Source organism: Oryx dammah, unplaced genomic scaffold, assembly GCF_014754425.2.
Source record: "Oryx dammah isolate SB20612 unplaced genomic scaffold, SCBI_Odam_1.1 HiC_scaffold_8, whole genome shotgun sequence".
Lineage (NCBI taxonomy): Eukaryota > Metazoa > Chordata > Mammalia > Artiodactyla > Bovidae > Oryx > Oryx dammah.
The window spans coordinates 50823068-50841948 of NW_024070192.1; the positions used below are offsets into that span (position 1 = coordinate 50823068).

At 37.1% G+C, this 18881-nt stretch overlaps 1 protein-coding gene across 1 annotated transcript in view; it reads right to left on the reverse strand.

Annotated features, from left to right (window-relative positions):
- Positions 1–18881, reverse strand: part of BRIP1 (BRCA1 interacting helicase 1) — a 188195-nt gene that overhangs the window by 113462 nt on the left and 55852 nt on the right. Inside the window, 3 exon segments of the mRNA XM_040244471.1 lie at positions 12310–12442; positions 15796–15995; positions 18063–18284. Of these exon segments, the coding sequence (XP_040100405.1) occupies positions 12310–12442; positions 15796–15995; positions 18063–18284 (555 nt within the window).

Below are 18881 nucleotides of genomic sequence, written 5' to 3' on the forward strand. Positions count from 1 at the left end.
TATGCAGGTGCTAACAATGTATTCCGAATTCCCATATATTCTCAAATCCTCTTCAAAGACATTTAAATAAGAAGTTACACATTTAGAAGGTTCATTATTTCTTCGGGCAATCAGAGTTTTATTCAGTGCCCTTCAAAAGCAATGGGCCAAATAAAAATGTACAAAATGGTTTCTAAAAAGCTTAAAAATCTGATATGCCACCTAAATCCCTGAATTACCTCCAGGGAGTATGCCTATGCTAAGAGTCATGACTATGTGAAAAGCAAAATTTAAAAAAAAAAAAAAAAGGCAAAGAAAGAATACATGCTAAATACAAAATGTATGCTAACTGGCTCATTAGTGATTATATGGCTTATAAATTTAAATACAGACTAAAGTGTGGACATTAAGATAAATTTCCCACACTGTGAAAGAGAAAACTCTAAATATTGAAATGATAAAAGATACTGGTGACAACTCTGATGTTTGACAATAAAACCTGTGCTCAATGAAAATAAAACGGGGAAATAGGATAAATAAGACATCCCAGGTAGCCCAGCAGCAGAGACCCGCCTGCTAATACAGGAGATGCAAGAGACTCAGGTTTGATCCCTGAGTCAGGAAGATTCCCTGGAGTAGGAAATGGCACCCCACTGAAGTGTTCTTGCCTGGAAAATTCCATGTGCAGAGGAGCCTGGTGGGCTACAATCCATGGGGTTGCAAAGAGTTGGGACATGCCTGAGCAATTGAGCAATGCAATACAATCAATGAAAATAAAATGGGGAAATGGGATAAATAAGACAAAATTTCAATATCCAGATATATTGTGAAATAATACACATTTATAAAAGTAAAATTAGTCTCCACTGAGCAAAACATTAAAGGATACGAAAAAATTTTTTTACTTTATTTTTCCAGACTTTAAACTTTTATTTTGTATTGGGGTATAGCTGATTAAACACTGTGGCAGTTTCAGGTGACCAGCAAAGGGACTCAGCCATACATATACGTGTCTCCATTCTCCCCCCAAAGCTCCCTCCCATCCAGGCTGGAACATAAAATTGAGCAGAGTTCCATGTGCTACACAATAGGTCCTTGCAAAAATATTTTTCAAAAATAAAGAACAACAAAAAAATAACATGAGCTTGAATAATTCAACAGTACAAATTATTAACAAAAAACAAGTACTAATTTGTTCTTTAAAAAAAAAAAATCAAGTTCTCTGAGAAACACCTTACGTGAAAGCTACTATTCCTCTCCAACACTGGCAGACAACTGGCAATTTACTTGGTAAAGCTATGTAATTTCTAAACTCTGACAATAAGGCACTGTAGTAAAAAATAAAAGGACTGAATGAAATTCTATCTACTGAACCATGAGACAACTCCAAGGCTACTTCTGGCTAGGTTATCTAAACAATGATAGCTAGGTTTATATATAAATAGAAAACTAAGCAAATGGGGAAACACACACTTACAGGTAATTATTACTTCATAGTAAAACTAGAATTGTATTAAAATTTAATCAAGCAAGTTACATGATACTACTATCATGAACTAGGATAACATATAATATGATGACATGCACAGTGAATATTAATATAATTATGCTGAGAAAATGGAGAGAGAAGAAAGGGGAAGAAGACTGGAGGAAAATGAAACAGAGAGGGAGGGACAGACAGGAAAAGAGAGGAGGTATGTGTGTGTGTGTGTGTGTGTGTGCTTCTGAAAGAGAGAGAGAAAGTGTGTGTGTAAAGGAGCTGAATCCTCACCATACTTAATTCCCTCACCATAACGAGAATTCAATAGAGAATATCAAAAATTGAAAACTGAAAAGTAGCTGAATCTACATGTTACTTAGAAAATTGGGGTTAATTATCAGAGAAAGCCACTACAAGAATTAAAAGAGCCACTGAGAAGTAAAAATTGGGAGTGGGGCAGATGAATGCTTTTCTTGATAGCACTAATTGACTTTTTAAAAAATTTATTTATTTTATTTAATTGGAGGACAATCATTCCACAACACTGACTTTTAAATTATGTTCACACATTACTGTGGTAAAAATTAACTTCTAAACAATTCAATAATGACAATGATGAATTTCTTAGGATCAAAGGAAATTTCCCTAACCTAATTTTAAAATAAGTAAAAATACTACTACATCTATGAAATGAGAAAAAATATTTGCAAATCATATATCCAATACATTGTTCATATCCAGAACACAGAAAGGGCTTAAACAATCAACAATAAAAGACAACTCAATTTCAGAATGGGCAAAGGATTTGAATACAGATTTCTCCAAAGATATATTAATGGACAAGCAGCAGCTAAAAAACTGTTTGCCATTATGAGTCATTAGGGAAAAGAAAAGAAAATCATCTTGAGATATCACTGCATTCTTCCTACAAACATTATAATAAAAGAGATATGAAAACAAGTGTTGGTGAGAATGTGGAAAAAATCAGAATCCTTGTACATGGCTGATGGGATTGTAAAATGGTACAGCCCCTACGGAAAAGTTCGGCAGTTTCTTAAAAAGTTAAACACAGAGTTACTTTGTGGACCAGGAATTTTACTCCTAAGTATATACCAAACAGAACTGAAATATATGTCTGCACAAAAATCTGTGTATGAATGGTGATAGTTGCATTGTTTACAACAGCCAGAAAGTAGAAATAACTGATAATGGATAAACAAAATACTGTACATTCATAAAATGTAAAATTATTTGGAAATAAAAAGGAATGGAGTATTGATACATGCTACAACATAGATGAACCCTGAGAACATCATGCAAAGTGAAAGAAGGCAGTCACAAGAACCGGTAGATGCACAGAAACAGAAAGTGGATTACAGGTTTTCACGATCTGGGGAAAGAACAAATGGGAATGACTGCTAACGGGCACAGGATTTCTTTCTGAGGTGACAAAATATTCTGAAATGAGACAGCAATGATACTTTCGTAAATCTGTGACTACAGGAAAAACCACTGAATTGTATATTCTAAAGGGTAAATTTTATGGCATGTGAATTATATCTCAAATCAATTACCACTTTTATATACTGATAAGAATCAGAAAAAGCAATTTTTGAATTATACCATTTGAAAAAGAAATAGAAACTTTATAACTTCTCAGGAATAAATCTAACCAAAAGCAAGTAAGACTTTTAAAAATTACAAAATTCTATTGAAAGATATATAGAGATAATAAATGATTAAAACTATATCTTGTTCATGAATGAAAAACGTCATATTGTAATATGTCAATTCTTTCTAAATTGATATATAAATTTAATGCAATTATAGTCAAACTTCCAACTGATTTGTTCATAGACATTTATAAGCTTATTCTAAAATTCAAATGGCAGAGTAAGGCAACGTACAGCCAGGATCATTCCAAAGGAAAATAAAATGAGGAGATATGCCTTATTACCACGCATCAGCATTTTTCTAATGCTACGGTAATTAACAAATCATATAACTTAGACAAACACGATCAAAGAACACAAGAGTCCAGAAATAAGCTTACGCATATACAAAATCAGATATGGGACAGAAGTGGCATTACAAATCAAAGTGAAATAGATGGATTATTTAGTAAATGATGATGAGAAAATTCATACAGGAAATAAAATGGATTCTGTACCACACAACATAAAGAAATATGACTCCCAGGTGGTTGAAAACATTTATTGAAAAAGAAAACTTTAACACTCTTAGAAGAAAAACGTCACAAAGGATAAGAACTAAAACTAAGCTCAAATATTATAATTCATAAAAGAAAAAACATGGATACATTTGAATGCACTAAAATTTTTAAACTTAAAAAGACACCACAAACAAACCATAGACACAAGAATAATACATGCAATACAATAAGCAAAAAAGAATTAATATTTAGAATATATAAAGGAAACAGTCACAAATATATACAAAGATGTATTTTCAAGGATGTTCATAATAGAAACTTTTCTTATTGGAAGGAAACTGGCAACAACTTATATGTCAAATGCCAGATCAGTCAAATAATTTATAATATGTGCACTCACAAAAATGCTACAGTGCAACTAAAATTCATGTGAAGGAAATTTTATTAAAATAGGGAAGTACTCATAACATACTACTAAATGAGGAGGTAAAAATTTTCACCTCAAAAATTAACTTATATTAAGCAAATACACGCATAGAAGACAAGGTACACAAAGACCTAAACACTACTAATAATCATTTTTATGTTTACAAGTCTTTTTTTTTTCTTTGTACCTTTCTGTATTTTTCAAGTTCTTTCCTTTGACATACATTTTATTTGTATTTTTTTAATAGAATACACTAATCTTAAAGGTACCGGTCATTAAACACAAGCACACACACACATATGCACACTTGTATAACTAAAACTAAATCAGGATTCAAAACATTCCTAAAAAAAAAAAAAAACTCCTCAAATTCCAGAAAGTTCCCCTGTGTCCCTTCTCAGTCCAAACTACTCCTTACCCCTGCACAGTGTTAACCAGTATTCTGATTTCCACTAGCATAATTATGTTTGTCCTTAAATTTCATAAAAATGAAATCATACAGTTTGTACTCTTTTGTGCTGGTTTCTCTTGTACAACATAATGTCTGTAAGATTCACTTACACAGTTGTGGAGGCAGTGGATCATTTTTTTAAAAACTGCTATGTAGTATTCTACTATATGAATATCTCACTATTCAATCCATTTTACTATTGATATGAAAAATCTGTAGAATGCAAAAAGCTTATGAAAAAAATGAAAAAGTATATGAAAAAATATTTATGGTATGTTACACTTTAAAAGTTCAGATAAACACAATCAAATTAAAATGTATTTTGAATACTCATATACCATTGTAAAGCAACTTCACTCCAATAAAAATAAATTAAAAAAAATACTCTTAGTGCAGAATGCTACTTCTGTTAGCAATAGTTTTTAACTGTTTTGGTTCAAAACTCTCTTTATAACTATGAGGAGGGACTTACCTCACTATATGGTGGTCCAGTGGTTAAGAATCTGCCTTGCAACGCAAGGGACACTGGTTTGATCCCTGGTCAAGAAACTGAGGTCCCACATGTCACAGGGCAACTAAGAATACCCACTGCAACTACTGAGCTCAAGCTCTACAACTAGCGTGTCCTCATGCTGCAACAAAAGATCCTCCACGATGCGAGAAAGAAAGATCCTGTGTACCGTAACTAAGACCCGACACAGCCAAATTAAAAACAAAAAAAAACTATATGAGGGCACTTCCCTGGTGGCCCAGAGGTTAAGAATCTGCCTGTCAATGCAGGGGACACAGGTTCAATCCCTGGTCTATAAAGATTCCACATGCTGTGGGGGAACTAAGCCCCTGTGCCACAACTACTGAGCCCAAGTGCCACCTACTAAGCCCACATGCCCTAGAGCCTGAGCTCCACAAGCCACCACAGTGAGAAGCCCACACACCTCACCTGGAGAGCAGCCCCCATTCCTTGCCAGTAGAGAAAGCCCATCTGCAGCAACAAAGACTCAATGCAGCCAAAAATACATTTTTTAAAAGTCACACTGCCTTTAAAAAAAAAAAAAAAAAAAACTAAGAGAAAAACTATAAAACTCTGATAAAAGAAATCAAAGACGATCTAAATAAATGAGATGCTCCATGTTAAAGGATAAGAAACTCAATACTGTTAAAATGTCAGTTCTTCCCAGATTGATCTATAAATTCAATGCAGTCCAATAAAAATCCCACCAAGAGACTTTGTGAATACTGACAAACTGATCCTCAAGCCAAAAATCACCCTCTGTGCACTGATGCCAAATTGAATCTTGGAGACAGTTTTAGGTAAAGTAGGAAAGAATAGTTTAATTGCTTTGCAGGCAAAAGGAGACACAGTAGGCTTGAAACCTTGAAAAACTGTGTGTCCCAACTTGGGACGATTTGGTGAGGAGTTTTATAGCAATAATTCAAGTTCTTGGTTGCTAACAAGATTAGCTTCAACAGTACATGAAGCAGGAACTTCCAGGCTTATGCGAACCATGAACTTACAGATGTTCAAGCTTGATTTAGAAAAGACAGAGGAACCAGAGATCAAATTGCTAACATCCGCTGGATCATCAAAAAAGCAAGAGAGTTCCAGAAAAACATCTACTTCTGTTTTACTGACTATGCCAAAGCCTTTGACTGTGTGGAGCATGATTAAACTGTGGAAAATTCTTTAAGAGATGGTAATACCAGATCACCTGACCTGCCTCTTGAGAAATCTGTATGCAGGTCAAGAAGCAACAGTTAGAACTGGACATGGATCAACAGACTGGTTCCAAATCAGGAAAGGAGTACATCAAGGCTGTATGTTGTCACCCTGCTTATTTAACTTCTATGCAGAGTACATCATGTGAAACGCTGGGCTGGAGGAAGCACAAGCTGGAATCCAGATTGCCGGGAGAAATATCAATAACCTCAGATATGCAGATGACACCACCCTTATGGCAGAAATCGAAGAAGAGCTAAAGAGCCTCTTGATGAAAGTGGAAGAGGAGAGTGAAAAAGTTGGCTTAAAGCTCAACATTCAGAAAACTAAGATCATGGCATCTGGTCCCATCACTCCATGGCAAACACACGGGCAAACAGTGAGAGATTTTATTTTCTTGGGCTCCAAAATCACTGCAGATGGTGATTGCAGCCATGAAATTAAAAGACGCTTGCTTCTTGGAAGAAAGATATGACCAACCTAGACAGCATATTAAAAAGCAGAGACATTGCTTTGCCAATAAAGGTTCATCTAGTCAAAGCTATGGTTTTTCCAGTAGTCATGTATGGTTGTGAGACTTGGTCTATGAGGAAAGCTGAGTACTGAACAATTGATGCTTTTGAACTGGTGTGTTGGAGAAGACTTGAGTGTCTCTTGGACTGCAAGGAGATCAAACCAGTCCACCCTCAAGGAGATCAGTCCAGAATATTCACTGGAAGGACTCATGCTGAAGCTGAAACTCCAATACTTTGGCCACCTGATGCGAAGAACTGACTCATTTGAAAAGACTCTGATGCTGGGAAAGATTGAAGGTGGGAGGAGAAGGTGACGACAGAGGATGAGATGGTTGGATGGCATCACCAATTTGGTGGACATGAATTTGAGGAGGCTCCGGGAGTTGGTGAATGACATGGAGGCCTGGTGTGCTGCAGTCCATGGGGTTGCAAAGAGTCGGACACAACTGAGCAACTGAACTGAACAAGATTAGAATGCATGCTGGATCTATATGCCTTAAATCTTGTCTCAGGTGGCTTCCCTGGTTCCTCTAATCTTGCCTCAGATGGTTTCTTGGCTTCTCCTCCCTGGTCTCTGCATCTTCTCCCTTCCTCAATTACCAACTGTTTGAATTTGCCCTGGAAACCCAGGGAAGGTCATGGAGACTGGAGTCTGTTCCTTATAAACAAGAAATGGGGGACAGAAAGGCTTCCATGCCCAGGAGCCCCACAGAGTCCTGCTCAATTTAATTCTAAGTTTATATGGAAAAATGAAAGACCCAGAATAGCAAACACAATGCTGAAAAACAAATTCAGAGGACTGACACTACCTGGCTTCAAGACTCACTATAAAAACAGGTGTGGTACTGATAAAGGAATAGACAGTGTATCAGTGGAAAAGAATAGAGAGGCCCAAAATGGGTCAACACAATACAGTCAGCTGATCTCTTGACAAAGGAACAAAGATAATCCAATGGAGAAAGGATGGTCTTTTCAACAAACAGTGATACAGTAACATCTACATCCAAAGAGATGACTAGACACTGAACTAACACACTTCACAAAAATTAACTCAAAATGGGACATGGACCTAAATGTAAAATACAAAACTATAAAACTTCTAGAAGACAAGATAGGAGAAAATCTAGGTGACACTGGGTTCGGTGATAAATTTTTAGATCGAACAACAAAAACAGAATCCATTAAAGAAAAAAAACTTGAACTTTATTAATACTAAAAGCATTATATTCTGTGAAAGCCTCCATTAATAGGATAAAAAAACAAGTCACAGGCTGGGAGAGTATATTTGCAAACACACATCAGATGAAGGTCTTGCATATGAAATACCCAAAGGACCTTTTGCTACAACACCGCCGCCCTCACGGGTCACATGCACACTCCAGGGAAGGGCCTGTCCCAGTCGGCTCAGCCCTACTGCCAGAGGGTCCCCACAGGGCTGAAGCTGACAGCTGATGACGTGAAGGAGCAGATCTACAAACCAGCCAACTTGAGCCTGACTTCCTCACAAATCTGTGCGATCTGAGACTCACATGGTATTACACAAGTATGTTTTGTGAAGGCAATAAAATCTTGACAATTCTTAGGTGCAAAGGACTTGCGCCTGATCTTCCCGAGGGTCTCTATCATTTAATTAAGAAAGCTGCTGCTATTCGACAGAGAAGGCAATGGCAACCCACTGCAGTACTCTTGCCTGGAAAATCCCATGGACAGAGGAGCCTGGTAGGCTGCAGTCCATGGGGTCGCAAAGAGTCGGACTTGACTGAGAAACTTCAATTTCACTTTTCACTTTCACGCACTGGAGAAGGAAATGGCAACCCACTCCAGTGTTCTTGCCTGGAGAATCCCAGGGACGGCAGAGCCTGGTGGGCTGCCATCTATGGGGTCACACAGAGTCGGACACGACTGAAGTGACTTAGCAGCAGCAGCAGCAGCTGCTATTTGAAAGCATCTTGAGAGGAACAGAAAGGAAAAAGATGCTAAATTCCATCTGACTCTGATTGAGAGCCATATTCACATTATAATACCAAAGGAGTCCTCCTCGCTAATTGGAAATACGAGACAGCACAGCCTCTGCCGTGGTTGCATAAATTTGCCTACTGTACTCAAGCCATAAAACCACTGTTTAACAGGAAAAAAAAAAAAAAATCCAAAGAACCCTTAAAACTCAACCATAAGAAAACAACAGGCAAAATATCTGAAGAGATATTAATATCTCACCAAATGAAATATGTAAATAGAAATTAAGCATGTGAAATGATGGCAACATGCATCATTCAGTTCAGTTCAGTTGCTCAGTTGTGTCCAACTCTTTGTGACCCTATGAACTGCAACACGCCAGGACTCCCTGTCCATCACCACCTCCCTGAGTCCACCCAAACCCATGTCCATCGAGTTGGTGATGCCATCCAACCATCTCATCCTCTGTCATCACCTTCTCCTCTTGCCCTCAATCTTTCCCAGCATCAGGGTCTTTTCAAATGAGTCAGCTCTTCTCATCAGGTGGCCAAAGTATGGGAGTTCCAGCTTCAACATCAGTCCCTCCAATGAACACCCAGGACTGATCTGCTTTAGGATGGACTGGTTGGATCTCCTTGCAGTCCAAGGGACTCTCAAGAGTCTTCTGCAACACCACAGGTCAAAAGCATCAATTCTTCGGCACTCAGCTTTCTTCACAGTCCAACGCTCACATCCCTACATGACTACTGGAAAAACCATAGACTTGACTAGATGGACCTTTGTTGGCAAAGTAATGTCTCTGCTTTTGAATATGCTGTCTAGGTTGGTCATAACTTTCCTTCCAAGGAGAAAGCGTCTTTTAATTTCATGGCTGCAGTCACCATCTGCAGTGATTTTGGAGCCCAGAAAAATAAAGTCTGACACTGTGTCCACTGTTTCCCCATCTAATTGCCATGAAGTAATGGGTCCAGATGCCATGATCTTAGTTTTCTGAATGTTGAGCTTTAAGCCAACTTTTCCACTCTCCTCTTTCACTTTCTTCAAGAGGCTCTTTAGTTCTTCCTCATTTTCCGCCATAAGGGTGGTGTCATCTGCATATCTGAGGTTATTGATATTTCTCCCGACAATCTTGATTCCAGCTTGTGCTTCTTCCAGCCCAGCGTTTCTCATGAGGTACTCTGCACAGACGTTAAATAAGCAGGGTGACAATATACAGCCTTGACATACTCCTTTTCCTATTTGGAACCAGTCTGTTGTTCCATGTCCAGTTCTAACTGTTGCTTCCTGACCTGCATACAGGTTTCTCAAGAGGCAGGTCAGGTGGTCTGGTATTCCCATCTCTTTCAGAATTTTCCACAGTTTATTGTGATCCACAGTCAAAGGCTTTGGCATAGTCAATAAAGCAGAAATAGATGTTTTCTGGAACTCTCTTGCTTTTTTCCATGATCCAGCGGATGCTGGCAATTTGACCTCTGGTTCCTCTGCCTTTTCTAAAACCAGCTTGAACATCTGGAAGTTCACAGTTCACGTATTGCTGAAGCCTGGCTTAGAGAATTTTAAGCATTACTTTACTAGTGTGTGAGATGAGTGCAACTGTGTGGTAGTTTGCGCATTCTTTGGCATTGCCTTTCTTTGGGATTGGAATGAAAACTGACGAGGGAAACATAAATTCAAACAACAATGAGCTACTACTACCTATCTGTTAGAATAGCTAAGATTCAAAACACCAATTGTTGACAAGGATGTGGAACAACAGGAACTCTTACTAACTTTTGGTGGGAATGTAAAATGGTAGAATCACTTTGGAAGATAGTTTAGCAGTTTCTTGCAAGCTAAATAAAGTCTTACCATACAATCCAGCAATTGTGTTCCTAAGTATTTATCCAAACAAGAAGAAAGTATGTCTATACAAAAACATGTACACAAATGTTTACAGAAGCTTATTCATAACTTTCCAAACTTAGAAACCACCAATATGTCCTTCAGTAAGTAAACAGATAAACAAACCATGGTGCATACATACAATGAATTTAGTTCAGAAATAGAAAGGAATGAGCTGCCAAGTCACAGAGACATTAAATGTATACTGCTAAGTGGAAGACGCCAGTCTAAAAAGACCACATGCCATTGATTACAACTACATGACATTCTGGAAAGGCAACACTATGGAGTCAGAAATAAAAATCAGCAGTTACTAGAGGCTCAGCAGAGGACATGAGGTATGTTGAAGGGATGAATAAGTGCAGCACAGAAGATTTTTAAGGCAATGAAAGTATTCTGTATGATACTGTAATGGTACATACATGACTTTACGTTTTCATCAAAAGTCATAGACTTGAACAACACAAAAAGTGTACCCTAAAAGAAACCATGGACTTTGGTTAAAAGCAATGTAACAATATTGGTTCAACTGTAATTAATGCACTAGTATTGCAAGATGTTAATAATAAGAGAATCTATAGCATCTGTGGCTGGGGGTGGTGGTACATGAGAATTCTTTCCTTTTTGCTCAGTTTAACATAAAACAACCACTTTAAAAAGTAAAGTCAAGCTGTATTCCCCTCAACTGGACAGAAAGTCTGTCACTGAAGGGTGATCTGGGAAGTCATCTCCATTTTTCCAATGCAGAGGCATTGTCTTTGAGGGCCCCCTAGAGCTAGTAAGAAAGCTATAAATTCCTATTTGCATAAACTGTGTTGTGAAGGACATTCAAGTAACTTACAAGTTCCCTCTGGATATGGGAATAGGAACATCAGTGTAAGATAGAAACTTTTTTTTTACTGATTATTCGTTTCTGCAGGTTATTTTTTTATCATGCATTTTTTATCTCTTAAAAAAAAAAGTATTGTCAAAAGTAAAATGAAAAATAAGTTTGCAACCTTCCACTTCTCACATCTGCTTTGATGTCCTAGGAGTAATCCATTATTCATAGTTTTGATGTATACCCTTTTAGATATTTATCCTTTCCTCTCTAGGTTTTTCTAGCCCAACAATGTATCTATGTCTACATATGAAATTATAGAATAAACTACTTAAAATTACCTAGACACACCAAAAATAAAAGTCAACTAATATAAATAAATAAGAACAAAGAGAAAAATGAAAAACATTCTCATCTGCAGAAAACAAAACAAAACAAAGAACCCAAAACAAACATTCTTCTGAGAATAGTGTTCAGGCATCAAGCCTCTATCCAGGAAGATGTACAAAAGAACACACTCATAAAATCTGGAATGCAATTTTATAAGGTTCACAGTATCCTATAGCCCACTCATGATCTCTCTACACCCAGGTTTATAACCTCTAAGTTAAGGAGAATGAAATATGAATTTATCTTTTTATTTTCCAAATTTTAAATTTTATAATTGACAAAATATTTACAACCTAAAATTACTGACTTCTTTTAGCTTTAAGCGAAGTAATTAATTCCATATTAATTAATCCATATTTCCTTCAAATAATGCTACATTTTCATCTATAATTTATCAAACTGATCTAATAAAATTTAAAAACAATTGCTACTTTTTTTTTTTTTACTCTGGATTAATTTTTCACTATTAAGTCATTTCTAATTCACTAAATAAATTTTACAGGTTGAAAAAAACTCTTACCTGCAAAATAGGAAAAGTAGCAGTGGTGATGCCCATTTTGTGTAAATTTAAGAGCATTTCACTTCCACTCCATACTTTACAGGATGATTCATAATCCCTTTCCACAAGATGTTCAGAGCTTGCTTCTAACCAACTGAAATAAAATAAAACAATTCCATCAACCAATATCATCCTTATGTGGCACTGTTATTTCAACAGAACAAACAGAAACGTGATACACTGATCTGTATTCCTTGATGCTCTTAGCACATAAATGTAGATTAATTAAGACATATTTTAAAAAGCATGTATGCTTCATATCACAAAGTAATCATACAGCTAAAAAGCAAGCTTTTATTCAGAAAAGAGAAAGACGCATGTGATCCCCAATTTGTGTTTTGTGAATTTACACTGCTTAACTTGTGTGTCTCTCCAACTCACAAATTTGGTCTGCACATAAAAAGAAACACAAGAAAGCTAATAAAGAAATTATAGCACTAAATATTAACATTAAAATGGAAATACTAGAAAATAAATAATATATCCACTTACAAACACACAGAGAGACATTTGTATGTTCAGTTGAGTATTTAAATGTATTATGCCAGACACTACACTGGGTAGTGGAAATACAGCAGTAAATAAAATAGGTAAAGTCCTTATTCTTATGAAAATGAGATTCTACTAAAGGGAGGTAGAAATGAACTTAGAAACAAGTCCATGAACATGAAAACATTAGGTAGTGATAATGATATTATGAAAATAAATTGGATTAATGTAATCTAATTGCTACTTTCATCTGAAGTGTCAAGGAAGCTCTCCTAGAGGTGACATTTATTCTAACAACTGAACGCAGAAAGCACTCAGTCATGTGAGAATCGGGGCGGTGGGGGGGGATGAGTATTCCAAGCAGAAGGAAAGTCTGGGGGTGATCAACAAATTTTGCTTATTTAAAAAGCTCAAAGTCAATGTAATTACAACACAACAGGCAGAAAGAATAATACTATGAGCAATGTTAGTGTGATAAGCAGGAATCAGATCATATTGGGCCAGGAAAAGAAGTCTGAATTCTATTCGGTGTAATGGGAAGATTTTAAATGCAGGATTTTAAGTAATAGAGATAATCTACTTTAAGCATGTAAAAGATGATTCCAGTTTATAAGGCAGAACGCATTATAGGAGAAAGGCAAAAATGAAAGGAGAGACCTATTAGGAGGCTGCCGTTGTGGCTCAGCTGGTACAGAATGCACCTGCAATGCGAGAGACCTGGGTTTGATCCCTGGGTCAGGAAGATCCCCTGGAGAAGGGAAAGGCTACCCACTTCAGTATTCTGGCCTGGAGAATTCCACGGACTGTATAGTCCATGGGGTGGCAAAGAGTCGGACACGACTGAGCGACTTGCATTTCACTTCACTTCAACAGTGTTCTAGGGGCTTCCCAGTGGCGCTAGTAGTCAAGAACCCACTGCAAATGAGGAGACATAAGAGACACAGGTTTGATCCCTGGGTCAGGAAGACACCCTGGAAAAGGAAATGACTTCCCACTCCAGTATCCCTGCCTGGAGAATCCCATGGACACAGGAGTCTATCAGGTTAAGGTCCACAGAGTTGCAAAGAGTCAGACACAACTGAAGTGACTCAGCACACACACGCACAGTGTTCTAGTTGAGAGATGATTCTGGGATGACAGATATGAGGTTGAAGGATTTGGGATATACTGTGTAGGTGGCATTTTTAAAACTTACTGATGAACTGGATGAGGTGAGAATAATCAAGGATAATACTTAGATTTTTGATTTGAGGAACTGGTTGGTGGTACCTGCTTAGATAAGGAAGACAGAGCAGGTGGGGGAAGTAGGGAAAGAAAGGAATATTTTGGGAAGTTGAAATTTTATATCCAGAGATAGAATGTATAGTTGAGTAGATAAAAACAGCATTCCAGGGAGACTGGGACAAACACAGATTCAGGCCTCATCAGCACTGCTTTAGAGTTATATAATTTAAGGAAAATGAAGAACTAGAAAAGAAATGAGTATCCAAGACCAAGCCCTAACACACTTCAATATTTAAACATCAAACAAATTAAGAACTATCAAAAGAAACTGAGAAAGAACGGACTGTGAGGAGGAAGAAAACCAGATGTCATAGAAGCTAACTAAGGAAAACACATTCCTGTGTGTCTGCTTGTTCTCACTACTTCACTTCTGATACCTCTTGTCTCACATGTATGTCAGTTTTTTCCCCCACACAAGCAATTCTCTGAGATATCAGATGGGTGTCCTATAATTCAATTCAATTTTGACACTAACTGAGTTTGCAGAGACCCCACAGATTAAGTACTCGGTCTCATTAGACTGTCCCTCCTCCCTCCCCCAGCCTCAGATGCCAGTTGTAAAAGTCCAGGTTGTCATCTGTGCTTCTGACCAAATACCCGTAAGTCAGAGGTTCCCACGACCCCCTCTTCAGGTTGGGCATTTACTAGAACAGCTCACAGAAATCAGGGAAACACATTTACCAGTTTATTATATAATAAAGGATATAGATAAAAATTCAGATGAAGCAATAAATAAGGTGAAGTCAGGAAGGTTGCCGGGCACAGAAACTTCTGTTCTTTTGTGAAATACACCACACTCCAAGTACATAGATGTGTTCACCAATGTAGAATCTCTCTGAAGCCTGTATTTTTGGTATTTTTATGATGACTTCATTACAAAGGCATGATGGAACATTAACTCAATATCCAGCCCCTCTCCTCTTTCCAGGGAGAGGTGGAGCTCAAAGTTCCAACCTTCTAAATATGGCTTGGTTTTTCTAGTGACTGGATCCATTCAGGAGCCCTTCAACCATCACCTCATTAGAATAAAAGACAGTCCTATCACCCAGAAAATTGCAGGGGATTTAGGAGTTCTGTCAGGAACTGGGGTCAAAAATGAAACAACAAAACAGAAGATGCCCTTAGTGCTCTTATCAATTAGAAACTACAAAGGTTTTAGGAACTCTGTGCCAGAAACGGGGGGCAGAGACCTATATATATTATTCCACAGAAGACAAAAACACTTTTCATAAAGGTGGTATTCGACAGCAACCAACACTGCTGAGAGGCTAAGTAAGATAACAGAAATAACCTTTGCATTGGGCCATGTGTGGACCACTGGCGATCTTGATAAGAACAATCTCAGTAGAATTATGCATACAGAAACACTACAGGCAGGGATGGATGAGGAAAGAATGGGAAATGAGAAAATAGAATCAGCAACTACGGACAACTCTTTCAACAACTATGCTGTGAAACAGAAATGACAAACTTCTACACAGCAAAAACACCTCAAGGAAAGACATAATCAATAGGAAAATTTGGGCTAGGCTATCTTTATGTTTAACTGGAAAGGAACAATCCAGTTTCCAGGTAGTCTGGTCCAAGTTTACTGATTATAAAATACTTGGCATAATAGAACACGTTTCTGATTCAAAGGCAGCGCAAATGGCACCAACAGACAAATGCTCTTACTTAATGAGGCTACAGCACACAGCTCGTAGGGGTTCATGATCTTTCTTCCTTATATTATAGTTAATCATACTATCTAGTTCATCCCGAGCAAACCGAAGCTGGACTTCCGTTACACTGTAACTTGCTGATTCCCGAGCACAGTCCTCAATGTTATGAGCTTCATCTAAAATGACAACCTGTTCTTTCAGATTGATGTCCATCTATAAGATAAAAGAGTTTTCTTGTAAAACATTCAGCAAAATGGATTTAACAGCAATAGGCAGGTCACTTCATTCAGAAATTCACACCACAGGCCAATATCTATCACAAGTCCTACTACAGAAGTAACTGATTCTCAATCTTAAAACTTTTAAAGCACTTAGACCAAGCAAATATCTATAGAGTTTGCCATTTTTCACCCTCAATATACTTGTAAACCTATCAGCCAAAATAATACGTGTTAAGTGACCCAGGATCAAAGTGTAGTTGGTTACACAAAGGATTGTTAAGGATCTTCAACATAACTTAAAAAGCAGAAGTTTTAAAAACCTGCTTTAAAAAAATTTTTTTAATTAAAAAACATTTTTTATAAATAACAGCACAAGATTCAAAAGACTCTCAAAATACTAATATATTATGTATCTGTTTCATTTCAGTCTTTTCTGCAATCCTTTAGAGAACTACTCTTCCCCAATACCCATGTGATGTCAGTAGGACTGTTAATCTGTTAAACAATCTACCACTCTCATAATGTGGGTAGACTCAGAACCCAGGCCTGTCAATTAAATAAAGTATTCCATTCCTGTGTAGTCACACTAGTTCAAGAATGGGTATGAGATCCAATCTAGGCCATCCAGAGTAACTATAGGTGACTATCTTTTTTTTCCAGGTTACCTAGCTGGAAAAAAGCTAGCTGACTATAGTTACCACTGTTTCCACTGGGAAGAATTTGCCTGATTATAAAGCCACCACAATAGTCAAGTATTTTTTTCATAAGTTTTACCAAAGCTGGGTTTGTGTCAATGGCAACTGAAAGAGTTCTAATACAAAATGTCACAAAGCAATTGCCACTGAGTTATTCTGAGGAACAATACTATACAGAGGGCTGGAGATGGCTGAGGGGAAAAAAATGAAAGAGTAGGAAATATACTAGGGTTTAAAAGATGAGTGGAATTTGGATTTGGATAGAGAGTGAGTAGGGCAATTCAATACATAGAGGTGTAATCAAAAGCAGAGATACAGGAAAGAACAAGGTATCCTCAAGGGGATCTTGAGGTAATTTTTCAAGTGCTCAGGTTGGAAGTCTGGAGCAGAAAAGGCTGAAAAGGCAGATTCAGGTCAGACCATTGATCATATTGAGAGAAAGCTTGAGAAATATGGACTTTATCCACATGAGATTTTTAAGCAGAGGAAAGATGTTATAAAAGTAATATAAGAAAGACTGACTTGGCATTGATATATACAGTTGGTCAAAGGAAAGAGACCTAGTTGAAAGACAACAAAACAAAAGGATGTATAGTTGGAGGAGCTGAAAGCAAGGAGGCAGAAGGGGCTGAGAAGTCCTTTGTGATAGGCTGTGTGCATGCTCAATCATAGAGGTATTAAATATAATGCCCATTCATTTTGAACTTCCAGAAATAGAAAGCTAATGAGAGTTGTACAGTCAGTTCTAAAAAGAGGAGTAATAATATACCATTATTCATTCTTTGTCTTATGCTGTAACAACTGGATGTCTTTAAGAACCAGGCAAACACAAATGCTGTAAGTTCTTCAAAACATATTCTTTAGATAAATATTTTATAATAATTCTGACTATTCATAAAGTGATAGCTATAAATGAGTCTCAAATGGAGATAATTTTGCAACCGAGGGGATATTTGGCAATGTCTGGAGACATTTTTGACTGTGACAACTGTGAGTGTACTATCGGCATCTAATGTACAAAACCAGACGCTAATAAGCATCCTATAATGCACAGGACAGCCCACCACAATGAAGTATGTAGCCCAAAATGTCATTAGTGTCAAGGCTGAAAAATTCTTTTATAATTCCACTTCAGTACTAGGTCCTTAAAAGTACTTATTACTTTGGTAGTTAAATTGACAATGTCTAAAATTCATTTTTTAATATCCCCTAGAATACACTTTGAACATTCTAATCTGTTTATACATTTTTCACAAATTAAGTATAAAGCAAAAGGCATTAAAACATCTAAAAGTTTTTATATCCATCACTTATATCCCAATAAATAGGAAAAAAATTCTTTTAATTTTTATATATCTACTCACAGTTTCCCTTATCTGTGCATCTAGAAGATAGTTGTAGGGACAAAATATTATGTCAGCATCTTGCATTAGTTCTCGTGCTGTGTAATATGGACATGCCTTTAGTTTTCTCCCCAAGCTGACAAGTTCTTCTATATCCCAGGCCTTGTGCATCCCTTGGAAAGTCTGTAATGTGTGTTGGTCACTAATTTTATGAACACCATGATAAAAATAGCAGGATTTTCCCTGAAAACAAATATGTACAGTTGAACTAAAACAAGTTTATCTCAGAATCTTTAAAACATCATTAAAGCCACAATATAAAGATTTAACAGAGGAGACAGAGTACACCAGGTCTATAATATAACCTTTTTAAAGAACTACAGTAGTTAACTCAGAGCTCCAGATCAGTACAGCTCTAGACACACCAGATTAACTTGAGAAACATTTTTATTAAATTAATTTATCTTTAATTGAAGGATAACTGCTTTACAATATTGCGTTGGTTTCTGCCATACATCAACATGTTATCAGCCATAGGTATACATACGCCCCCTCCCTCCTGAACCTCCCTCCCACCTCCCACACCTTTCCACCCCTCCAGGTTGTTACAGAGCCCCAGTTTGAGTTCCCTGAGTCACACAGCGAATTTCCATTGGCTCTCTATTTTACATATGGTAGTGTATATGGAGAAACATATTTTTTTAAGTGTATTTGTTGTGACTTTGTTATGACTGAAGTTATATTAGGCAAAAATATTTCTGGAAGGATATATAAGAGCAATAGTATCAGTAGTTGCTTTCAAAGATGAGAGCCAAGTGACTTGGGACAGGACTGAGAGAG